The 24,663-nt window shown below is 67.0% G+C and overlaps 1 protein-coding gene across 1 annotated transcript in view; it reads right to left on the bottom strand.

Moving 5' to 3' along the window:
- The window catches only part of Lamc3 (laminin subunit gamma 3), a 40,316-nt gene that overhangs the window by 3,850 nt on the left and 11,803 nt on the right, over window positions 1-24,663 (bottom strand). Inside the window, 24 exon segments of the mRNA XM_048348725.1 lie at window positions 2,208-2,357; window positions 3,219-3,366; window positions 3,816-3,950; window positions 5,161-5,237; window positions 5,577-5,782; window positions 6,156-6,297; window positions 6,463-6,641; window positions 6,960-7,102; window positions 7,838-7,991; window positions 8,561-8,806; window positions 8,909-9,100; window positions 10,943-11,188; window positions 14,290-14,384; window positions 14,488-14,680; window positions 14,868-14,975; window positions 16,117-16,253; window positions 16,784-16,882; window positions 17,561-17,639; window positions 17,642-17,677; window positions 17,769-17,957; window positions 18,173-18,339; window positions 20,118-20,248; window positions 21,983-22,207; window positions 22,209-22,288. Coding sequence (XP_048204682.1) covers window positions 2,208-2,357; window positions 3,219-3,366; window positions 3,816-3,950; window positions 5,161-5,237; window positions 5,577-5,782; window positions 6,156-6,297; window positions 6,463-6,641; window positions 6,960-7,102; window positions 7,838-7,991; window positions 8,561-8,806; window positions 8,909-9,100; window positions 10,943-11,188; window positions 14,290-14,384; window positions 14,488-14,680; window positions 14,868-14,975; window positions 16,117-16,253; window positions 16,784-16,882; window positions 17,561-17,639; window positions 17,642-17,677; window positions 17,769-17,957; window positions 18,173-18,339; window positions 20,118-20,248; window positions 21,983-22,207; window positions 22,209-22,288 — 3,557 coding nt within the window.

The raw sequence follows: 24,663 nt of genomic DNA, 5'->3' as shown, positions 1-24,663 counted from the left end.
CCGGCGCAGGCGCGGGCTGGGCGCAGAGCCGTGTCCATGGCTCCACCTGCAATCCTAGCGGCCGAGGAGGCCGAGCTCCGGCAGTCCCGGCTCAGAGACGAGCCTCTCACCTCCAGCCAGCCAGCAGAAGGCTGGAGACGGAGCTGTGGCTCACGGGGCTGAGCACACATTCTAGAACTTGACAGGAGAGCATGGTACAGCACTGGGCGTGTGCAGAGGGGTAGACGGGAGGGGAAGTGGGGGGCGGTTAGGGCAGAGGGAAGCCGGCACCGGAGCACGGTTGGTCCCGAGGAGTCTGCTGCTCTCGGAGGGTCGCCCCTCTTCCTGCCTGCCCACCTGGGATCACAAGATCAGCGGGGTCCCCAACACGGCCACGCTCAGGGGAAACACGCCAGGCCCCAGGCCCCACTCCTGAGACACCGCAGTCTACTGCCCGAGCCACAGCTCTGCGTCTGGTGGAGGTGGACTTTCCTACTCGGGCTGCCCTTGAACTGGGATCCTCAGATCTGAGCAGCCAGGCTGACAGGTGTGAGCCCCCCACGCCCGCCCTTCCCTCACCGCAACAGAACCGGTTTCCGGTGTCCGGAGGACGCGGAGCCGCTCTGAGCAGCAGCCTGCGTGGGAAGTTTGCGTTCCCTCCGTAACCTTTTCCAAGTTTCCAATTGCTCCCAAGTGAAAATCTTTAACAATAAAGGATCGAGGGGGGCTTATTCTGAGCAAAATATATGTGCATCTAAGTATCATCACGAAACCCCTGGGTGCAATTAATGCACACCACGGTTTCTTTTTTTAAAAAGAAGAATGTCAGGAAAGCAAAACAGGATCTAAATGGGGGTGGGGCGCAGGGAGGGGGGAATGAGGATGAGTGGGGTTCGTGTAGTGGATCTGCAAGTATGAAAACAGAACAACGAAACCTGCTGAGACTGTGTTAAGAAGGGAAGGGGGAGACTGGCTCACAGCCAATCCACTTGCCATTCTCCCTGACGCCCCGACTATCTGGGGGTCTCTCCTTGACTGTGAACACGAGGCTTAGCACACTTAGCACTGGGATCTCAGGGCCCGGGTCCTGTCTGTCCATCCACCTGTCCATCCATCCACCTGTCTTCCATCCACCTGTCCGTCCATCCACCTGTCCATCCATCCACCTGTCATCCATCCATGTCCGTCCATCCACCTATCCATCCATCCACCTGTCATCCATCCACCTGTCTGTCCATCCACCTGTCCATCCATCCACCTGTCCGTCCATCCACCTGTCCATCCATCCACCTGTCTTCCATCCACCTGTCCGTCCATCCACCTGTCCATCCATCCACCTGTCTTCCATCCACCTGTCTGTCCATCCACCTGTCCATCCATCCACCTGTCATCCATCCACCTGTCTGTCCATCCACCTGTCCATCCATCCACCTGTCCATCCATCCACCTGTCTTCCATCCACCTGTCCGTCCATCCACCTGTCCATCCATCCACCTGTCTTCCATCCACCTGTCCGTCCATCCACCTGTCCATCCATCCACCTGTCTTCCATCCACCCGTCTGTCCATCCACCTGTCCATCCATCCACCTGTCATCCATCCACCTGTCCATCCATCCACCTGTCTTCCATCCACCTGTCCGTCCATCCACCTGTCATCCATCCACCTGTCCATCCATCCACCTGTCTTCCATCCACCTGTCCGTCCATCCACCTGTCCATCCATCCACCTGTCATCCATCCACCGGTCCATCCCTCCACCTGTCCACACAGCCTCTTTTGCACCTGCTTCTTTCTCAGGAATCATGATTCCTTTCATGGCTTCACTCCCTCTGAGGTTTTCTAGAGTCTGGGAAGAAATAGGAAGAGCTCCTTCCTGGCTATGCCCTGGCCGCTGAGCCCGCATCCTCTCCTGGGGCAGCCCCTACTGCCGCCTGGAGCCAGGCTTCCAAGACGGGAGCTGCCGGGTACTCACGCCGGTAATCCTGGAGGCTAAGGTCTGAGGATCACAGTTCAAAGCCAGCCAGAGCAGGGTAGTCTGTGAGACTCTTATCCCCAACTAACCACCCAAAAGCCAGAAGCGAGGCTGTGGTAGAACACTCGCCTTGAGCAAAGAAGTCATTCAAGGGCTCGAGGCCCTGAGTCTAAAGCCCAATACTGACAAAAACCAAAAACCAACCAACCACACGAACAAGCAAGCAAGCAAGCAGGCAAGAGGAAAAGGGCGGACCTGCGTGAGGGGCTCGGTCTTCCGCAGCGCCGCCCGGGCAGAGGCCTGCAGGGCTCCGATGGCCTCGGTGGCCGCTAGCTCTCTGGATGCGACGGTCTGTTCCAGGGCCTGAGCTTTCAACCCCAGGTCTCTGGCTGGTGACTTCTGCGTCTGGGGGGAGGGGGATGGCGGGGGGGGGACAATGGGCTCAGTCCAGACCCGGGGACCACAACCCAGATCGATGGCCCCGAAGACTCAGAGAACTTCCTCACACTCCCTGGCACCTCAGACACCCCAGGGGCCGGGGGGGGGGGCGGGGGGGCTGCGTCCCCCGTGCGCTCGGTGGAGCCTGCCGCGTTTGGTTTTCCTCCCGGCAGGGATGGGACTGGAGGCCTCGGGCTCGCTCAGCACGCGCTCTGCCAGGGAGCGGCGCCCCCCCCCACCGGCTTCGTGCTACCCCTGGCCGGCTTAGTGCTCCCCACACCACACACACACACACAGCTGAGCTGCTAAGCGTGGGGATTTCAGGATTAAACCACGGCCAGGCTGAGCGCCGTGCGTCTCCAGAGCTGGTGCGGCCAGGCTGGCTGGCTCAGCCTCCAGCCTCCACCGGGCCTCATGGGTGGGTGACCGCTCCACCGGGCCCACGAGGTCACGGCAGCTCGGGCCGAGGTCACAGAGCTGGGACTTCAACCTCCGTCCCTCCGGCGTCCTTGTTAATGTCACCGCCACCGAGAAGGGGCCCGAGCGGCCTGCCGGCCGCCTCTCCCGCGGTCCCTCTCAGGGCCTCGTCTCCCCACGTAGCCCGGACCGGCCTCAAACTCCTGGTCCTCCTGCTTCTGCCTCCCGAGCTGGGATTACAGGGCTGCCCCACGACGCCTGGCTGGACAACCTCCTTTGAACCAACTGCTCTACGTGTACCAGTCATTCGAGTCCCTGCCCTGGCCTGGACCCCCGGCTCCTCCAGCTGCTAGGACCGCACCCCTCCCCTCCCCCCCACCTCGTGTGGATCTCCGAGGATTTCCAACTGACCGGTGCCGCAGGGACGGCCAGCAAGGCCAGGCGCGGGGCTGCGTCCCCAGCGAGCTGCTGTGCGGCGGCCAGCGCCCGCCTGGCTTCAGGCAGCGCCTCCGCGACGGCTGTGCGCAGTGCATTCTGGGCCGCCTGGACCTCCTGGTACCTGGGAGGAAGCAGGGAGGTCAGCATGGGGGGGGGGGGCGGGGCGCGCAGGGTCCCCACCTGGGTCTACCTGAGAATCACACCTTTGCTTGGCCTTTCTGGGGGGACGGCACACTGGGGGGGGGGCGGTGGCCCTGGTGGGGGGCCCCGGTGTCCGGGGCGGGGGGGGGCTGGGCACCCAGTCCCGGCGGGATCCAGCGGGGTCTCTCAGGGCAGTGGGTGTCACTGGTCTCTGGACTGAGGATGCGGGGAGCCCTCTGGATCAGAGAAGGCAGCCACGGGGGTACGGGGGGGTGAGGTGGGGGCGCAGGGCCTGCTGCTCTGGGATCACCCTCCTCCCTTCAGTCCCAGGCCGGGGACCCCGATCCTCAGGACCCAGGAGGAGCCCGTGGGCTCCGGAGCCGACCCTGAGCCTCCACCCTCTCCCGGGGGTGTGGGGGGGGGGCTCACCGGTCCTCCAGCTCCCGCCGGGCCTCCAGGGCCGCGCCGGGGTCCGCCAGGCTCCGGAGCAGCAGGGCACTGGCGTTGGAGGCGAGCAGGGCGCGGCGTGCGGTGGCCTCAATCTCGGCGGCGGCGTCCCTGTGGCTGTGCGAGTCACCCCGAGTCGCCTCACCGAGAGCCCGGGCCGCACCCCACTCCGCGGGCCCCCTCCGGGACGGCCTCCCCCCTGCCCGCCGGCTTCTGTCCCCGCGCGGGGACGGGCGAGGCCGTCACCACCCACGGAGCCGCCTCAGTCGGGCCGACGGATCCCACGGTCGCTCTAACGCAGGCCACGCGGGAGACCGCGGCCAAGGTGGGGGGGGGGGGGGGACGCGGGGCTCCCGGCTCTATCTCTCCTGAGCTGGGCCACCTCAGGCGAGACACTCGACACCTCTGAGTCGGTCCCCTCCTCCGTGAAATGACTGGAAGGTTCCGAGAGGTGAAGAGAAACATTGCTACAGATCTTAGGGTTTGAGGATCATACGCTGTTGGTTTGTTTCTCTTCTTTATTTTGTGTTTGCCGTCTAAGACAGGGACTCAGGCTCCTGATTGGACACGTTCGCTCACTGGCTGACGCTCTACCGCCTGAGCCGTGCCTCCAGCCCTCCCGCGCGATTTCCTCAGGGCAGGGGGTAAAAACAGCCCAAACGCCTACTACTGGATGACAGGGGGAACGCAGGTACATTGACAGACTGGAATATTATATAGCCAGAGGAAGGAACAGAGTACTGGGGTATGCTACCAGGTGGATGAGCCTTTTTTATCTCTTCTTACGTGTGCGTGCGCGCGTGCACACGTGCGCGTGCACACTGCCACTGGGGCCCGAATCCAGGCTATCGTGCACTGGCTCCAGACCGGAGCTCTACCCCTTGAGCCACACCTCCACTTCTGGCTTTTGGCTAACTGAAGATGAGGGGCCCCCTGGCCTTTTCTTCTTGGGCTGGCTTTGAACCGTGATTCCTGGACCTCGGCCCCCTGCATAGCTAGGAGTCCGGGCGTGAGCCCAGGGGCCCGGCTGGAAGCTGTGATCTCCGAAAGGCTGAGCCTCGGGAGGGGCGAGGTCTTGCCCCCCACCGCGCACCTGCTCTCCCCCCGTCCCCGACACCCCCCCGTCCTCCCCCCACTGTGCGCCCACTCTTCCCACCCCCCCACACCCCCGTCCTCCCCCGACTGTATGCCTGCTCTTTCCCCGATGCCCCCATCCTCCCCCGCTGCTGACATCCGCCGTCCCCAGCCCCAGGCAGCTTGGAGAAGGTCTCCCTGCTGGATGTGGGGGGGCCCGCCCCAGTGCACCCCAGCACGGCCCGGGGCTCACCTCCTGGCCAGGGCCCGCGCCTGGGTGGCCAGGTGGCTCCAGTTGGCGAGGTGGCCCGGGGCTTCTCGGAGCCTCACCTGTACAGGGAAGATCGGGGGACGGGACTGAGGGCCCCTCCTGGAAGGTCAGGGCCATCCCTGGCTAAACCCGGGGGGCAGAATCGGGGGGTGCCAGGGGCCACAGACGCCGCTGTGGCCACAGAGTGGGGGTTTGGGGCCAAGCGGGGCCTGGAAGCCGGGCGTGCAGAGAAAAGTCACCGAGCCTTCACGGCGGCGCCATCTCTGCACGCGTGACCTGCGTCCGCGGGGGAGGGATCCACGGTGACACCCCCTCCCCCGCCCCCCCCCGGGGCTTGAAGGGGACACCGGGGCCTCTCGTAAAAGGGCCAGGGCTCCGGGGGCGCGGGGCGTGGGTACCAGGGAGGAGAGCGCCGAGGCCGCGTGCAGGATCTCCCCGTCGGAGGACGCCAGCGCCGCCCCGAGCTCGGACAGCCGGCTGCAGGTCTTCCCCACGCCGCCGGCCCGGCCGCAGCGGCTGGCACTCAGCGCCCGCAGCCGCTCCCCCGCGGCCTTCACGTCGCGCTGCAGGCCCGCCGTCTGACGCAGGAAGCCTTCCCAGGCCCCTGCGGGGGGGGGGGGGTCACACGGCAGCCCAGACTCTGAACTCGGCCCCCGCCCCCCCCCACGTCCCACCCTGGGCGCCCATCCCGTCCCCCAGGACCCCTGGAGACCCCCCCTCGATGGAGCGAGGGGAGCGTGGGGGTGCCAGGAAAGTCCGTGAGACTCTTATCTCCAACCAACTGCCAAAAGGCCGGAGGCAGAGCTGTGGTTCGAGTGGTAGAGCGCCAGCCTTGGGTAAGGAAAGCTAAGGGATGGCGCGCAGGCCCCGAGTTCGAGCCCTAGGACTGCCCCCCTACAACAAGAGGGCCGTGCCAGTAGCTGGCTGTACCGGCTGGTACGGCTCGGCCTCCCGCTCCGGTGCTGCTCCCCTGGTACCTGGCAGCAGCAGGGGGCGCGGGTAGGCGTCCCCCCGCGGGGTCTCCTCCTGAAGAAGGTCCAGGGGCTCCCAGGGACTGGCGCAGTCCGGCTCCTGCAGCCCGGCCTCCATCCGCGCCAGCCTGGCCTTCAGCCTGGCCGCCTGCGGGGGACGGGAGGGGCAGGCGTGAGGCCCGGGTCCAGGCCCGGGGAGGTCAGGACCGGCCTTAGTCCTTCCCACTCGGAACGAGAAGAGCCCGGGGGGGGGGGGGCGGGGGGAGGAGGGGGCACGGAATGGAGGGGACGGGGCCTGGCCTGGGCAGCTCACCCCCTCCCCCACCAGGCCGTAGCACGGGGGGCACTCCTGGCAGTGACTGCCGCCCGCCGCGAGGAAGAAGTTGCTCTGGCAGCGGTCACACTTGTAGCCCACGAAGCCGGGCTTGCACACGCACGTGCTGTTCTCGTGGCACTGGGCCGAGGCGGCGCCCACGGGGGAGCACCTGCAAGCTGGGGGCACAGGAGGCGGGGGGGGGGGAGCTGAGTGGCTCCTGGCCTGCCCTGCCCTGACTCCCCGCCCTGCCCCTGTGGACCTTGGGGGGCCCCAGAGCCCCCCCACCTCCGTGGCCTCCAGGCCAGAGACCCCGGCCCTTCCCTGGGGCTTCGCATCAGAACAGGCTGGACAGCCACGCTTCAGTGTCCCCAAATCCAAGCGGAGGGAGGGCCGGCGGCCCAGGCATAGGAAGGACCCCACGCTGCGCCCCCCCCGCCCCCCGTGCCCCGCGCCGCCCTCCCCGCACGCGGGGATCGGATCCCACGCTCGCTTACCCCGGCACCCCTTGGCAGAGAAGCCGAAGAAGCCCAGCTGGCACCTGTCGCAGGCCTGGCCGGTGACCCCAGGGCGGCACGGGCACTGGCCTGTCTCGGGGTGACACCGATTCTCCTGGGAGCCCAGCGGGTGGCACTCGCAGCTGTGGTCAGGGAAAGGCGCAGGTGTGGGCTGCTGCGGCCACGCCCAGCCCGGCGAGGGCCCCTAGCGGGCGACGCCGCGGCGCGGCGCGACGACGCGATACCACAGCGTGCATCCCAGCGCCGCGACGACGCGGCGAGCATCGCGATGACGCAACGCCGCAGCGAGCATCGCGATGACGCAACGCCGCAGCGCATCCCAACGCCGCGACGACGCAGCGAGCATCGCGATGACGCAACGACGCAGCGCATCGCAACGCCGCAGTGTGCGTCACGCCGCAGTGTGCGTCACGCCGCAGCGCGCATCCCAACGCCGCAGTGTGCGTCACGCCGCAGTGTGCGTCACGCCGCAGCGCGCATCCCAACGCCGCAGTGTGCGTCACGCCGCAGCGCGCATCGCAACGCCGCAGTGTGCGTCACGCCGCAGCGCGCATCGCAACGCCGCAGTGTGCGTCACGCCGCAGCGCGCATCGCAACGCCGCAGTGTGCGTCACGCCGCATCACGCATCGCAACGCCGCAGCGCGTCGCAACGCCGCCTGCGCACCAAAGGCCCTGACAAGTCCTGCAGGGGAGAAACCTGTTCTCCTCCCTTGGTCTTCTCCCTGGAGCCCTCCGTCGTTCCCCAAAGCTGCCCTGCTGTGCTCTCCCCCAAAAGGCCGGCCAGGGGTGGGGAACCCCCCACCCACCGGGACCGCCCTCCGTCCTGGAGACACCAGGGCCCGCCGCCGCCACTCACCTCCGGCAGCCTCTCCCCGGCTGGAGGTCGTAGAAGCCGGGGCTGCAGCGGCCGCAGTCCCTGCCGGTCACGTGAGGCAGGCAGGCGCACTGGCCGCTGGCCGGGTCGCAGGGCTGCTGCCCGCGGGCGGAGCCCCCCGGGTGGCAGCTACAGGCTGTGGGGCGCGGGAGATCCCGACAGGCGTCGACTTAATGCTTAGGGTCCAGCAGGGACCAGGACGCTGGGGGAGCCCGAGACCAGGCTCCTTCCCAGGGGCCCAGACTCCCCAGCCCTCCTGAAGAGGGGCGAAGACCCAGCTAAATAAAGGGACAGCCCCGGGCCGGGCGGTGGAGCGCTCGCCTCGCATGCGTGAAGCCCTGGGTTCGATTCCCCAGCACCACATATATAGAAAACGGCCAGAAGTGGCGCTGTGGCTCGAGTGGCAGAGTGCTAGCCTTGAGCAAAAAGAAGCCAGGGACGGTGCCCAGGCCCTGAGTTCAAGGCCCAGGACTGGCAAGCTGGGCAGAGCCCAGGTCACCGAAGCACGGGGCGGGGGGAGCCGGGGTCGGGGCTTCTGCCAGCTCAAGGTCTCCTTCTCGTCGACCGAGAGGGGGAGGAACCTGCCCGAGGCTTCTGGTAGCTTCTTCAGCCACTGGGTATGGGTGGAGGGACAGGAGAGGGCTAAGGACCCCCGCCCCCCGCCCCCCCGCGCCGTCCGTGGCCGGGTGCCCGGCGGGCACTCACGCGCGCACTTGTCCTGGGGCCGCGGGGCCAGGGCGCTCCCGTAGAAGCCGTCCCGGCAGCGCTCGCAGCGGGGCCCCGTCGTGCGGTGCAGGCAGCGCAGGCAGCGGCCCGACTGCGGGTCGCAGGCGCCCGCGGCGTGGCGGTCCACGTTCCCGCTGCACTGGCACGGGCGGCAGGGCTGGGGGGCCCCGCGCACGCCCAGGGGGTCCCCGAAAAAGCCATCCTCGCACTGCTCGCAGCGCCGCCCTGTGGGGGGGGCGGGAGAGGGAGGGGGGTGAGGAGAGGCCGCCCCGCCACCCCCCAGCGCCCTCCCCGCAGTTCCTCCGTCTCCTCCGGGTCTGCACTCACCCCTCTGGCCCGGGGGGCAGTGGGTGCACACCACCTCCCCCCCGCTGCCCGGGACGACGGTGCAGGGCGACCGGCCGGGGCACGGGCAGGGCTGGCAGGCGTCCGCGCGGCCCGTGAAGGCGTGCCCGTGGAAACCGGGCAGGCAGCGCTCACAGGAGGGGCCCTCGGTGTGGTGGCCGCACAGGCAGATCCCTGGGGGGGGGGGGGGGGGCGGCGACACGGCGTCAGCGCGGGGCCACCGGGAGACCCCCCCCCCGGCCAGCGGGCACCCCGTGGGCCAGGCTGAGCCCAGGCCTGGCGCGGGTGTCAGCCGGCGCTGCCGCGGTGGCCCACCCCTAACCTCCGCATGACCAACACCCGACTCCCACGCCTCCACCTCCGCCCACCCCCTCCCCTCCCCTCCCCTCCCCTGCAAAACGGGGATGACAGTGGCATTGACCCCAAAGTTTTTTAGGGAGGTCATGAACTCAGGGAACCTCACATTCCTGACACACATGATTAATATTTCTTGTTTGTCTTGTTTTGTTTGGGCCAGTCCTGGAGCTTGGACACAGGGCCTGAGCACCGTCCCTGGCTTCTTCCCGCTCAAGGCTAGCACTCTGCCACTTGAGCCACAGCGCCACCTCTGGCCATTTTCTGTCTATGTGGTGCTGGGGAATCGAACCCAGGGCCTCATGTATACGAGGCGAGCTCTCTGCCAACAGGGGGATACAAGGAAGTACCCCCTCCCCGAGCACAGGCCCTGGCATCGGCCTCTGCTTGCCTGTAGAGTCCCCCCATCTTTTGTGGGGCCCGAGGGCAGCAGAGCCTGCCCGGTGTCAGGTGTCCAGTCCCTGGTGTCGGAAGAAAGGGGATTCTGCACCTCCTTACTCTAGTCCCGTGGCATCTGTAGAGCCCGGGGTGTCCAGAAGGGAGGCCCACCATGGGGCCGACCTACACCACCACTGCAGGGGTCCCAACAGCACCCAGCACCCAGGGGTGAGGCAGACAGAGAGCCCAGCGCCTCGGACAAGCAGGGGTGGCACCCAAGGGGCCAGCACTCAGGGGCTCGCTCCTCTTCCTAGCTGTTCTCGTTTTACGCATGAAGGCTTATCTACAGAGAGGGTGGCCGTGACAGAGTCGGGGATGCTGGGGACAAAACCAAAGACCAAAAACCAACAGTCCCATCTCATGAGAGAGGATGCTCTGCATGTCTCAGTACTGGCTGCCTGAGCACTGTCTGGGAAAGATGAGGAGGCCTCCTCTGGGCTCCGCTGGTGATGCCTGCCAGGGGCCCAGAAAGGAGAGCCTCCCCTGGGCTCTGGGCTCCGCTGGTGATGCCTGCCAGGGGCGCAGGAAGGGCAGCCTCCCCTGGGCTCTGGGCTCCGCTGGTGATGCCTGCCAGGGGCGCAGGAAGGGCAGCCTCCCCTGGGCTCTGGGCTCCGCTGGTGATGCCTGCCAGGGGCGCAGGAAGGGCAGCCTCCCCTGGGTATACCAGGGACTCCCCCTGCTCTCAGGAAGCAGCCAGCGGCTCGGTGTGGAAGGCTGCGGCGTGAGGGGTGGAGAGAGGCCTGTGTCCAGCCCGGCATCCCCTCCTGGCCGTGTCTCCACCCTCTGCTCCTCGGCAGGTGGAGAGCATGGCGGGAGGCACAGCTCTGCCCGCTGGCCTCCACGCCTCCTCCCTGCACCTCAGACTCCCCCCTCCCACAGGGGGGACAGGAGCCCCGCCCACCACCCAGGGGGCCCGCGGAGCCTTGCAGGAAGCAGAGCCCACCAGGAACGGGGTGGCCGTGTCACCTTATCTCCCCAGGCCCTGGAAGGAAAGGCCCTGCGCCCACACAGTTCACAGGCCGGCACCCCAAGCTCGCCAGCTAGATCTGATCTCGGTGTGGCCTGGTCCCCCGGGCCCTGGGGCTCAGGGACGGAGGGAAGGGGGCCGGCCAGTGGTTCTTTGGGGGAGAAGCTGGTCACGGGACCGGTGACCCGCGGCCGAGCATGCATGGACCTCCCAGAGCCTCGGCCGGCTGAGCCGTTCACTAGGTTTTGGGGACTCACCTGTGTTGGGGTCACAGGTGCCGTGCTGGTTGCAGGTGCAGGGGATGCAGCTGGCGTAGGGGCCCCCCTGGGGCGCCTCCCGTTTGTATCCTGGAGCGCAGGCCTCGCAGAACTGGCCTGTGTGGCCCGGAGGACAGGAGCAGGCCTCCACCCAGGAGGCTGGCGGGGCCGGGCCGGGCCCGGGCCGCGCGGACGGCAGCTGGACCTCCGTCAGGAACACCTGGCCTGCGGGAGGAGGGAGGGGAGGAGCGGGTGTGGGCGTCCCCCCCCACCCCACCCCCGAGGCCTTCACCCGAGGGCACGGGTGACAGGCCGGGGCCACCCGGGCAGCCTGAGAACCAAGCATCAAAGCCAAGGGCCAGAAGTTGCTGGAAGATGAGGGGAGGAGAGGAAAGGAGGGAGGGAGGGAAGGGAAGGAAAGGGGGAGGGAGAGGAGAGGACAAACCAGAGGCTCATGCTTGTCTTTCTAGCTACTCAGGAGGCTGAGAGGTGAGGATCACGGTTTGAAGCCAGCCCAGGGACGAAAGCGGGGGAGAAGCAGAGCTGGGGCTAGAGCAAATGGCAGAGAGCCAGCCTTGAGTGAAAAAGCTCAGTCACAGCACTCGGGACTGAGTTCAAGCCCCTGGACCGGCACAAAAGAGGAAGAGACACAGAGAGACAGATAAAACAGAATTCTGTGGACAGTGTCCCCTCTTGGGTTATTAAAGATCTGTCAGTGAAGCCAGGTTCTGGTGGCTCACGCCTGTCATCCTAGCTACACAGGAAGCTGGGGGGTCTGAGGATCGTGGTTCAAAGCCAGCCTGGACAGAAAAGTCCATGAGACTCTTCTCTCCAATGAACCACCAGAAAACTGGAAATGGCGCTGTAGCTCCAAGTGGTAGAGCGCTAGTCTTGAGCAAAAGAGCTCAGGGACAGCGCTCAGGCTCTGAATTTAAACCCCATGACCGAATGACACCACCAACAAGAAGATCTGCGTCGGGAGCCGGTGCCTTACGCCTGCGATCCTAGCTACTCAGGAGGCCGAGATCTGAGGATCGCAGTTTGAAGCCAGCCTGGGCAGCAAAGTCCCCACGAGACTCTTATTTCCAATGAACCGCTCGAAAAACTGGAAGTGGAGCTGTGGCTTGAAACGGTAGAACGCTAGCTTCGAGTAAGAAAGCTCAGAGACAGTGCCCGGGCCCTGAGTTCAAGTCCCACCACTACCACAGTGAATCACCCCCACAGCTCTGATTGGGGAGCATCCCAGAGCAAGCACGAAGGAGGAAAGGGGGCGTCTGGGCTTGGGAGGGGGGCACTCAGAGCCCTACGCTTCCTGCAGGCCGAGTTTAAGGCTTTCCCCGAAGTCCTAGGTGTTGCAGGAGGCCTTGATTCTGATGAACAATGCAGTCGTGGGAATGTTTATTCTTGAGGCGAAAGAAGCCAACTGACATTGGAGACGTGAAATCTCTTAGACTGCGAGCGCTTCGCATTCCAGCAGGCAAGAACACGCTCCTCTGGAAAATAAGGGCATCTGACGTTTGCAAAGCCAGGGTGGGCACTGTGAACGCAGACTGGGAATCTGCTGACAGAAAGCGGTGGAGGAGCAGAGGGTCCTGCGAACTAGCAAGGAGAAGCTGCAGAGGAAGGCGGGGCTCAAGCGCTGTGCTAGCAGAGGCACCAGCGAGGGACAGGAGCTCCCCGCGGGAGGCCCTTAGGAAAACCTGTCCTCTGCAAACACCTGGACCCCAGGCCCTGTTTGCCCTGTTTGTTTGTTTGTTTTTCCCAGTCCTGGGGCTTGAACTCAGGGCCTGAGCACTGTCCCCGAGCGCTTCGGCTCAAGGCTAGCCGCTCTACCACTTGAGCCACGGTACCACTTCCGGTTTCTGAGAGGTTTCTTGGAAAGAACAGTCTCAGAGACTTTCCTTCCCCGGGCTGGCTTTGAACCGTGATCCTCAGGCCTCAGCCTCCTGAGTAGCTAGGATGACAGGTGTGAGCCACTGAACCGTTATGCTCAGTATTCTACCGAGAGATGGATACTGGATGTGAGGAAGGCCATCGTGTCCTCTCCTCCTCTCCGCCATCTTGGCGCCTTAATAGATGTTGGGGAATCTCCGCCGTTCCCAGAACTCCCCAGGTGATGTGGGACTTGCTTTGATCTGCAGCTGTGTGGCGGGTCGTTACACACCAGAGAGGCGATGTTCTCTAAACTGCAGGTGAGTTGTTCAGCGCTAGGAAAAGCTTGGCTCCAGAGGCTACTTGCCCTTGGATGTCCTTGGTGGGACGGACCCCCCTAGACCCCCCTAGATGGCTTGCTGGCTCCAGCAGAACACGCTTTGACACTGCCCACTCCAGTGACACCCGCCCCGGTGCGGTTTCTGCTTCTGTGAGTTCTGGAATAACCGCAGTGGGGACTACAGGGCTTTGGGCAGTGGCCAGCTTCCTCGTAAAGGCTTCTCTGTCTCTATCAAGTTCCTGTATGACACTACTGCTCGAAGCACACCTCCTGCTCCTGCTTCCTGCTGGTTCGTTGAAGAGTCTCGAGGGTTTGTCTGCCCCGTCCGTCCCCTCAGATCCCAGTAGCTAGGGGAGTGTCACCGGCCCTTTCCCAATTCCGTTGTTTGCCTTCTAAATGGCTGGGATTCTGGGTATGGGCCGCCCACACCCGGCCTTCGACTTCACCTGACACGCAGGCGTGAGGTGTCTGAACTGGTTAGGAGGCGGGGCCGGGGTTTGAACTCACAGCCTCGGGCTGGCTAAGCAGGTCCTCCGCCAGTCCCTCCCGAAATGGGTGTCGCTTCACGCCCGGGCCGGCCTGGGCTGTGCTCGGCCGGCGTTGTCACCGGGGTGACCGACGGGCCTCCACCACCGCGCCGTGGCTGGTGGAGACCGAGTCTCCACAACTTCCCCGCCCAGGCTGGACTCACACCAAGAGCCCCCGGCCTCTGCCTGCCCCGTAGCTAGGATGACAGGCTCTCGCCCCCGTGCCCGGCGGTTCTGGTGATTTCTGAGGTGGGGTTTCACGGTGCTACCTACGCTGGCTTCTCACGGAGTTGGGATCACAGGTGTGCGTACGCGGGTGGGTGACAACCGGGCACAGGTCAGAGGTCGCGCTGGACACACCAGCCCCTGGGACTGCTCCGGCGGCGCGGCTGGGGTGCAATGCCGCCACTGACCAGCAGGGGCGCGGCGTGGCCGCGGGCCGGACCGGGCAGCTCTTGCCGCAGGCCCTGGCCGGACCCGACAGCCCCGTCCCCGGACCGCGTCCCCGACGCCCCGGCGGGCCCCACGGCGGCGTGGGCTCCGGGCTGATCGGAGCCTCGCGCGCGGGGGCCGGCCGTCACCGTACTGACCGTCAGCGCGGGGGCCGGCCGCCCGGAGGGCCAGGACGGTCAGGTTGGAGAGCAGCCGCTGGAGGTGGAAGGCGGGCCGCGGGGGGCCGGCGTCCTCGGGCGTCTCCTGCAGGCTGAGGGGAGGCCGCGGGTGCTGACGCCCGGCCGCGGGCGCTGGACAGAGTGCCTGCCCCCCCCACCCCACCCCAACCCCCGGGGAAGGGAGGACACACTCACAGGAAGTGGAGCTGCACCAGCCCCTCCGGGCCAGCACCCCGGGGCGCAGCGGAGCCCGAGGGCCTGAGAGACAGGGCCAGGCCCGCCCCTTCCAGCCGCAGCCGCACGCCGGGCGGGGGGGCCCCGGGGGGCAGGCGGAAGGTCACCGCGAGGGGCTGCCCGTAGCTGAGCCGCTGGTCCCCCAGGAACCGCTCTGGAGGACGGGGGAGAGGGCGTGAGCGCTCGGGCGCTCGAGCCACGGCGCCACTTCCGGCTTTCGGGTGCTCCACTTCCCTGCCCGGGCTGGCTTTGAACCGTGGTCCTCAGGGTGAGCTGAAGAGCAAGCCCCCGCCTCCCCCCCCCCATCTGTGTGCCCGGACGCCCCCACCGGGCGCAGGTACCTGGCGCCCTGAGCTCCTCATCCGCAGGGCCCAGGAGGACCCCGCCGGGGCTCCATCGTGGGGGCCGCTCCGAGCCCCCGGTGCCTCCGGCCCGCCAGCCCGCGGCTCCTAGGCGGAAGCACAGAACACGGGTGTGAGTGGAGGGGACGGGGGGACGGGGGGGGGGCGGGGGAGGGAGGAGACGGTCAGCCAGCGCGGCGCCTCGGTGCTCAGCTCCGGGCGCTGTGTGGCCCTGGGGAGTTGCTTAACCTCTCTGAGCCGCGTCTGGAGGCCTCGCTGTGGCAGGACAGGAAGCCCCTGGCCCGGCTGCACCTTTCAAAGGGGGCTCAGAGGCCTGGGGGGCATGGCGGAGGAGACCCTCTTGGGGGTCAGAGGTGGAACTCACTTTGGTGGTACTGGGGTTTGAACTCATTGCAGCCTTGGCGGGGGGGGGGGCGACGACGGGGAGGGAGGGGAGGAGGGCGGAGGGGCTGAGGAGGACGGCATAGCTGCACTGCGCCCCGCTACTCAGGGGGCTGAGATCTGGAGGCTCAAGGTCCAGGTGCGCGGCCAGCAGACATGCACGGGACGTTCTGAGAGCGGCCCGGGCGGAGGAAGGGGCGGGGCCGGGGCCGGGGGGCGGGGCCGGGGCGGGGCCGGGGCCAGGGATGGGGGCGGGGCCGGGGGCGGGGCCAGGGCTGGGGCGGGGCCGGGGGCGGGGCCGGCGCCGGGGGCGGGGCTCACAGGCAGAGCCACCTGCCCTCGGGGCACCAGCCCTGAGTTCAGGACCACCCAACACCGAGCCAGCCGCGCGGGCGTGTGGTGGGGGCGGGCGTGGCGTGAGGGCCGTGGGTGGCCCCTCCCCGCAGCGGGGAGGACGCGGGGCCGGGCCCTGGGGAGAGCTCTGCACGCTCAGCCCGCCGTCCCGGGCACCGGGCTGCTTTCTGCAGAGCGCCCAGCAGAGGGCGCGCTTCCCCCACGCTGGGCCCCGCAGCCGGGCCTCGGGCAGATCGGTCTCCCGCGTGGCCCTTCCCTGCAGGAGAGGCCGCAAGTGGGGGGCACTCAACTGGGGGGGGGTCACCAGCTCTGATCTGGGGCACACAGAGGCTTTGTGCTGTGTGTGCAGAACCCCGGGCGGCCTCCGGGAATGGCAGGGGCCAGGCCGGGCTGAGCCCAAATGCCCAGAATCCCCAGCGTGCAGGGGGGTTCGGGAAGGCCCATCTTCATAGCTGAGTAGTACTCCCCCACTGGGTGGGGGGGCCTGGCTTACCCTGGCGGAAGTCGGAGAGCACGGGCTGGGTGTGGAAGCCCGGGGAGGCCGCGCACACGGTGGAGTGGCCGAAGCAGAAGCAGGGGGTGCAGCCGGCGGGGTTGTGGGGCTGCAGGTTGAAGGTGCCGGGGCGGCATCTGCGAGGAAGGCGGGGCAAGCCCACGGGGTGAACGCCGGCTCTCCTCCCCAGCTCGCGCTGGCGAATCGGAGCCCGGAGTCTCTCAGACTTTCCCGCCCTGGCCGGCTTTGAACCATGGGCCTCAGCCCTCAGCCTCCTGAGCAGCTGGGGTGTCGGGTGCGAGGCAGCAGCGTCAGCTACACGTTGTGTTTCCAGAGGGAGAGGAGGCTGCAGGCGGCGAGCGAGGGAGCGCACGCTCGGCCTGCGTGTGGCGGAGGCGGAGCCAGGCGGCCGCCTGGGCCTCGCGACCTTTGCCCTGTGACTGCAGTGGTCCTGTCTGCCCTGGGCGGGTGGGGAGGTGGGGGGGGGGGTCGAGCCCTGGCTACCCGGGACTCTGGGTGGGGACGGGCGTCAGCACGGCCTTCCGGCCCCAGGGGGCTTCCTGCGGAGCTCGGGGTGATGCAGGAGGGGTGCGGGGGCGTGGGGGGGCCCCCCGCCTCCCCTCCGCCCGGCTGGTGCCCCCTCCCCCGCGGCGCCGGGCTCACCCACCTGTCGCACAGGTCGCCCTCCACGTTCTGCTTGCAGGGGCAGCGGCCGCTGCGGGGGTCACAGGTGCCCAGGCTGCCGGCGGGGCTGCAGGCGCAGGGCCTGGCGAAGGCGGAGGCGGGACCCGGGCCCTGTGAGCGGCCCCCGGAGAGCTCGCTACCCCTCCCCACCCGCCCATCCACCTGCCAATCATCCACCTGCCAATCATCCACCTGTCAATCATCCACCTGTCAATCATCCACCTGCCAATCATCCACCTGCCAATCATCCACCTGTCAATCATCCACCTGTCAATCATCCACCTGCCAATCAACCACCTGCCAATCATCCACCTGCCAATCATCCACCTGTCAATCATCCACCTGCCAATCATCCACCTGCCAATCACCCACCTGCCAATCATCCACCTGCCAATCATCCACCTGCCAATCATCCGCTCATTCTCCACCCGCCCCTCGTCCATCTCTCCATCCATCCACCCACCCACCATCTCTCCCTTCCCTTCTTCCTCCTTCCCTTCCTCCCTCCTCCCACGGGCCGGACCCCCACCCCCACCCCCCGCAGCTGCGGAGCTCCGGCCCACAGAGATCAGAGCATCCACCCCCTGGGGTCTCAGCCCCTCCCACTCCACCCGGTCCTCAGCCGCGCCCCAGGCTGCCCCTGTGCCAGCCCTCTCCTCCCTCTTCCTCTGCCCCGGCTCAGGTGGGGAGGCCGTCCCCCCCCCCAGCTCGTCTCTCTGCCCCGTGCTGCACCCCGGCCCGGCCCCGCGGCCCCCCTCACCTGCAGCCCCCCTCGCTGAGGGAGTGGAAGCCGGGCCGGCAGCGGTCACACTTGGGGCCGGTCACGGTGGCCTTGCAGGGCAGCTTCCCGCGCGGTCACACTGGAGACGCAGGGCGCCTGCGGGCGGGAGGGCGGGCTTGGGGGCGGGGCGGGGGGGGGAGGGGCGCGGGCGAGACGGGGGGCGGGGGGGGGCGGGGGGGCGGCTCACCTGCCGGGTGGCAGCCGCAGGGCCGGCACGGGCTCCGCGGGCCGCGCCGGTGGAAGCCGTCGCGGCAGCGCTCGCAGTGCGGCCCGGCCGTGTGGCCCCGGCAGCGGAGGCAGCGGCCGCCGTGGCCCGTGCGGCGGAACAGCTCGCCGTCGAAGGCGCACTCCTCGGAGCGGCCGCTGCAGCGGCAGGCTGCGGGCGCGGCGTGGGGGAGGCGGGTGAGCGGCCCCGGTGCCGGGCCCGGGACGGAGTGCAGGTCCGGCTGGATCAGGGCCACACACCGCCGGCTGGAGGGGCCGGGCCGGGCCGCGCTCACAGAAGGAACCCATTAGGGTCCCGCCCGCCCGGGGCCATCGCGGCCCCCGCCTCCCCCCCCCCCGCGCCCCCCCCCTCCCCGGGACACTCACGCAGACACTCGTGGGCGGCCTGGGCGGTGGCCCGGGCCCACGGGCGGTCCTGGAAGAAGGGCAGGCAGCGCTCGCAGTCCACGCCCGTGGTGTTGTGCTGGCAGCGGCAGGCCAGCCGGCCCTGGGCGTCGGGGCCGCACTCGCTGGCGTGCCCGTGGCACTTGCACCTTGGGGAGGGAGAGGGGTCAGCGGCGCGGCGGAGGGGCCGGAGCGGGCACGGGGGCACGAGTTCAAATCCAGGGGCCGCCCGTCACCCGGAGGGCGCAGAGGCTCGCGCCTGGGGTCCCAGCCGCCCAGGAGGCCGCGATCTGAGGGTCCGAGCGTGAAGTCAGCCCGGGCGGGGGAAAGGCCTTGTCTCCAACGAGCCCCCCAAAACCACAGGAGCCGTGGCGCAAGTGGTGGCGTGCCAGCGTGAGCAAAAGAGCTCAGGGACGGCGTCCTTGAACTCGGGCCTCGAGTTCGAGCCCCAGGACTGGCACGCACGGACACACACACACACACACACACACACACACCCTGTACAGGTGACAGCTCCCAGCCTGTCCCCAAATCTTCCCAGTCTGTGGTGGTTTCTGTTTTGTGTTGTTTTTTTTGTTCTGCCAGTCCCGGGGCTCGAACTCAGAGCCTAGGTGCCGCCCCTGGCTTCTTCTGCTCTGTCTCTCGAGCCACGGCGCCACTTCCAGCTTTTCCTGAGCATTTTTTTTTTTACGGGAGGTCAGAGTCTCAAGGCCTTTCCTGCCGGGGCTGGCTTTGAACCGCGATCCTCCGATCTCAGCCCCTCGAGTCGCCGGGACTGCAGGCGCGAGCCCCGGGTGGCGGCGAAGTCGAGGCTTTGAGGGCGGTGCCGGCCCCAGTCCCTGTCACCCGCAGGATGGAGCGGCAGGTGGCACGGGGCAGGAAGACGGGGTGACGGGGCAGTGGTGGCCCCGCGTGCCCTGCCTGGCTGCCGTCCCCCGGCGGGAGCGCCCCCCGTGACCTCAGGCCCCGAGGCGCGGACTTCCCCGCCAGCTGTGGTCTGAGGGTGGTCCGCTTCCGCCAGCTGGGGCCCAGATGTTCTCAGGCGCTGGGGATCCAGGCCGGGGGCCGTCCCCGCGGAGCCTCCTCGGGCGCCGGGCCCCCCTCTCCAGAGCCCGGGGCCGGGGGCTTCGCCAGCCCGGCCTCCCACCGGCCGGGCCTCGGCCTCTGAATGCTGACCTTCCCCTCCCTGTCCTGCGTGTGCGTGCGTGTGCGTGCGTGCGTGCACGCATGCGTGCAGCAGTCCCGGGGCTTGAACTCGGGACTGGCGTGCTGCCTGGGCTTTCCTTCCGCTCAAGGCTGCCCGTCTAGCACTTGAGCCGCAGCCGACACCCCGCTTTGGGCTGGTGGGGGGGAGACGAGCGCCTCACAGGTTCCTACCCGGGCTGGCTTCAAACCACGATCCTCGGCTCTCAGCCTCCCGAGGAGCCGGGACGACAGGGGGGAGGCCCTGTGCCCTCTGTGCCCGCGCTCCCCATCCTTTAGTTTGGGGGGGGGCACTGATGGGCTTATTGGGAGCAACTGGATTCCTATAGTGTAGACAGAACTGGCGTGGGAACGTGGTCTCCTTGCCTTCCGACAGAGGAAACTGAGCCCTCCCCCCCTCCCCCCCCCCCCCCGCTGGCTTCTCCTCCACTGTTCAGGCCGGGCTCTGGGAGCCGAGTTAGGACGGACCCCCGCCCCCCGCCCCCCCCACTTCTTGGCCACAGAGTAGATGGTGGGGAGATCACTGATCGCGGGGGCTCGGCCTCCACGCAGAGACGGCGTGAGACCCCCGGGAGGGGGGCGGGGCGGCTGGCTGGCCAGCAGCGAGCTCTGGGGCCGGGAACTGATGATGTGCCGACTCGGGGGGCGGGGGGGGGGAGGCAGGAAGAAGCGGGGCGCTGAGGGACTGGACCCTGGCTCCCCCCCCACACCCCCACCCCCGTACCTGCCGCCCACGGAGAGGTCGGACACGGCGTAGTAGTAGGACTGCAGGACCCTGGGGTCCTTGAAGATGTCGTCCCCGAAGGTGTTGAGGCGGTCTAGAGAGATGAGCAGCTCGGTGCTGGTGACCCACTCCTAGGGGAGGAGGACCCGGGGCGGGGGGCTCAGCAGGGGCGCCCCGCCCGGCGGCCCTGGGGGGGGGGGGAATGACACCGGCTGGGCAGGGCCACGTGCCACGTTGGGGATGTGGCCCTGTGTCTTGGGTGCCTCCATTTCCCACAGGGACAGTGTGGGGGGGGAGGGCGATGCCAGCCGCGGGCACGGAGGCCCCCCCCACCCCCCACCTGCTCCGGGAAGCAGCGGGGCCCAGGCGTCTGGGCGGCCGGGCCCTGGCTCGAGCCCCCGCGGAGGGCCGGCTGAGCCGCTTCCTGGCGGAAGAGCGCGCGGAGGAGGCGGGGGGGGGGGGGGGGCCCACGTGCCGGCTGACATTTCCCTCCGCCTGCTGGCACCCTCACAGCCGGCGCCGGCGGAACACTCATCAGCGTTTTAATTCAGCCCGGGAGCCCCCGGCGCAGCAATCAGGCCATCAGGACGGAAGACGAGCTCCCGGCCCAGGCCGCGTGCCCGCCTCGGCGCGACTCGGCCCGCCGCCCCCCCCCGCGTGGCTCCGCCACTCCGCCCCGCGCCCCGCCATCACTTTGGAAAGGTCACGGCGCCTTCGGGGGGGGGGGGGCAGGTACATGCGGGCTCTCGCCGAGGGGGGACCCTGGCACGTTCCCTGGGGCTTTCTGCAGAGCTGGGTGGGGGTCCAGCCCGGAGCCCCCCCCCCCCCGCTTGCATGCCGGGCAAGTGCTTTGCCTCTGAGCCACGTGGTGGGGGGGCGGGGGGGGTGGGGGGGCTGGGGTGGGGGGGAGGGGTCTGGACTGCTGTCATGAGGACAAGAGCCTATCTCCAAAGTGGACGGAGGGCCGGGAGAGGGGGCGTGGCGCCACGGTAGAGCACCTGCCCACCAAGCACAAGGTTCTGGGTTCGAATCTCAGTACTGACAACACCCCAACGGGGAGGCAAGCCCCTTCTCCTCTCTACGGGGGGCGGGGGACACTCGGCAGCTACGGGGGCCGTCAGCGCAGGACTCCGCCGCTCCGGCCCCCTTGCCGGCTGATCGAGCCTCTAAGAGCCGGAAGGCACATAGAGGCTGTCCCACTGCAGAAAGTTCCAGAAACAGTACCAGCTGTGGGGGCGGGGAGGGGGCTGGATTCGCACAATCTCCTTGCTGGTCTAGGCCTCCCCCCCCCCCCAACCCCGTGTAAGGAGAGGCCAGGAGAGCTGGGGGTTGGCGCAGGTGGGGGGAGGGGGGGAAGGGACCCCTCCTTGCCAGAGCAGCCCCCCTAAGCAGTGTCCCCCTCTCTCGTCTCCCTCTCCTCTTTCTGTGCTGACACTGGAGCTCGCACTCAGGGCGCGAGCGCTGGCCCCCCTCAGCTTGTCCGCTCACGGCTCCCCCTCCACCACGTGAGCCACGGCTCCATTTTCGGGGTTTTGCTGACTTATCAGGGACGCCGCCGCTCGTGAACGCAGTCAGGGGCTGGGGGCTCGCCTCCGTAACCCCGCGCTGCTCGGGGGGCTGAGATCCGAGCACGGAGACAGGAAATCCCCTGCCTCTACTTCCCCAGCGAGTGCTGGGGTGACAGGCCCCGCCCCGTCACACCTGCTCTCTTCCATAGATCCACGAGGAGCCGTTTACAGACTCGGGGCCGGTGGCCCCGAGGGGTGGAAACCACGAGGACACCCGGGCCCGGCCACCCCCCACCCCCCCACCCCCCACCCCCACCCCCCCGGCCGCCCCTCCCCGTCCAGGCCGCCCTCTGTGACCTGCAGCATGGGGCTCTCGTCGAAGTGGTAGGCGCTGGGCCGGCCCTCCAGGGTGGAGAAGGCCACGTTGCCGCCGCTGAGCGGGGAGATGTCGCTGAACTCGGAGGTGCAGAAGGCCAGGCGCTCGTCCTGGCCGGGCCGCAGGCGCTGGCCCTCGGGCCGGCCGTAGGTGCGCTGGCAGGAGGCGCTGTAGAACTGGTAGGGCTCCCAGGGGCCACCGGCGCGGGCTGCGCTTGTAGATGGCGAAGCTCTCGGGGCGGCTGGTGTGGAACTTGAGCCTCACGTAGGAGATCTCGTAGGCCTTCCCTGCGACCCGTGGGCAGAAGGCCCACTTACAGAAGGAAGGGGCCGGAGGGCCGGGGAGGGGGGGGGGGGCGCTGCCCGAGCTCGGGGCTGGCGGGCTGGCGAGGCGCAGCCCGGACAGACCAGGCGCGGCACCCCTCATTTCCCCCTAGCGTCTGACTTCTTTGGGGGTCCATGTTTCCCAACATAGGTCTAGACCTGTCCGCCCAGCAGCACAGCTTCCACGGCAGCTCAGACACTGTGTGGAAAGGGATCTTGCAAAGCCCCCCTACCCACAGTCCTTTGCAGCCTCAGCCACGGCTCACTACCCACAGTCCTTTGCAACCACAGCCAGGGCCCCTTACCCACAGTCCTTTGCAGCCACAGCCAGGGCCCCCTAACCACAGTCCTTTGCAGCCACAGCCATGGCCCCCTACCCACAGTCCTTTGCAGCCACAGCCACCGCTCACTACCCACAGTCCTTTGCGGCCACACCACAGCCCCTACCCACAGTCCTTTGCAGCTGCAGTCACAGCTCCCTACCCACAGTCCTTTGCGGCCACACCCACAGCCCCCCTACCCAAAGTCCTTTGCAGCCACAGCCCCTACCCACAGTCCTTTGCAGCCAGCCACAGCCATGGCCCCCTACCCACAATCCTTTGCAGCCAGCCACAGCCACGGCTCCCTACCCACAGTCCTTTGCAGCCACAGCCACGGCTCCCTACCCACAGTCCTTTGCAGCTACAGCTATGGCCCCCTATCCACAGTCCTTTGCAGCCGCAGTCAGGGCCCCCTACCCACAGTCCTTTGCAGCCGCAGTCAGGGCCCTCATTGCCGTATTTCCTGGCCTTGGAGGAACACGCGCTGGCCACACAATGCCAACCAGAGACCACGTGGCCACTCACGGCCACTCTGAACGCCAAGACGGATGAAGGACGCAGAAGTGGGCTCGGGGTGGCCAGGCCTCGAGGGTCAGGACGACGTTTAGGGGGATGGGGGTGACGGTCAGTGGGCACAGGGTCTCCCTGGAGACCCTCGAGGGGAGGCAGTGTTTAACGGGGGTAGGTTTCCGTTTCACAGGACGAAGGTTGCACAACACAACTGTGCTTCGGGGCACTGAACTGCCAACTTAAAAGGGGTTGCGGGGGGGGGGGGAGCTGCCGGTGCATCTTACCACAATAAAAGAGCCATTGCAGGCAAATAAATGTATTGGGCCTTTGGGAAGGCTGCTGGTGTCATGGAGGAGAAGTCACAAAGTATTCCCAGCCTCGGACAAAGGAGCCCTGCTTGCGGCAGGGGGGTGGGGGGGGGTTTCACATGAGAAATACACAAGACACTTTATAGTAGGAAAAATTAGGACCGTGGGGGGAGGGGGGAGAAGCCCAAGAAATGGCAGGATATAAATCCCCACAATGCCTGAAGCTGCTGAGACAGTTCACTCTACAGAAACAATAAAAACACAAAAAACCAAACCTGTAGTCAAAAGATGGAAAGGAAAAAAAAAAAGAGAGACAAGATTATATGTGTAGAATACTGAGCGTATTTTTACAGATCCCTAAGAAGTCAGCAGAGCATAGCGGGTCATGCCTACAATCCCGGCCCCTTGGGAGACAGGTCTCGGGGATTGCCAAAAGTAAAACCAGACCCCATCTCATAAGCCGGCTGTGGTGGCTCACACCTGTAGCATCGGCTATGTAGAAGCTTCAGGAAGAAGGATTTGGGTCCAGGCTTGCAAGGGCAAGGGTAAGGGCAGATAGACCCTACCCGAAAAATAACAAGAGCAAAACGTTTCCTGGAGAAGGAGCTGAGCGCATGCCTAGCACAAGCAAGGCCCTGAGTTCGAATCCCGGCACTTAGCGAACCGCACAGGCCGAATGACAAAGCTAAGGAAGCTCAATCTTATTTTTAGCATTTAGAAGTCATGCTTCCATGTCCCCAGTCATTAAGACTTGAGAGAAACAAAATCTCAAAAGGAGTTTTTGAGAAATAAATATATGATTCAGTTTTTAAAAAAGCAGCGGCGAGAATGCGAGAACTCCAGTTGGTAGTGTGTTTATCCTCCGGGCTGGGAGCGACTTCTCCTCCCTTTGCAGTTTTTCTGTATTTTCCCCCAATTTTCTCTCCTGAAGCCTGTTCTAATTTAAATCTGGAGAAAACACAATTTTTTTTTTTTTAAAGCCACCGTCTTGCCACGTTCCGTTTTAAGATGTTTTCTGGAGCTCTGCCGCGGCGTCGCGTTGGCACGCTGGCTGCTCGTGTTCTAGAAGGAAGCGCGTGACACCCACCCGTGTGCAGGCTGGGGGGGGGGCGGGGGGGGGGTGCCCGTGGCGGCTCTTGGCTCCGGCTCTGACGGGGCCTCTCGGAAGCTGCCAGCCACAGGCGGCAGGAAGTTGCCTGGC

The sequence above is a fragment of the Perognathus longimembris genome, chromosome 1, assembly GCF_023159225.1.
Source record: "Perognathus longimembris pacificus isolate PPM17 chromosome 1, ASM2315922v1, whole genome shotgun sequence".
Taxonomy (NCBI): Eukaryota; Metazoa; Chordata; class Mammalia; order Rodentia; family Heteromyidae; genus Perognathus; species Perognathus longimembris.
Note: the sequence above shows the minus strand (reverse complement) of the source record. Positions and strands in the feature narration are given on the sequence as shown.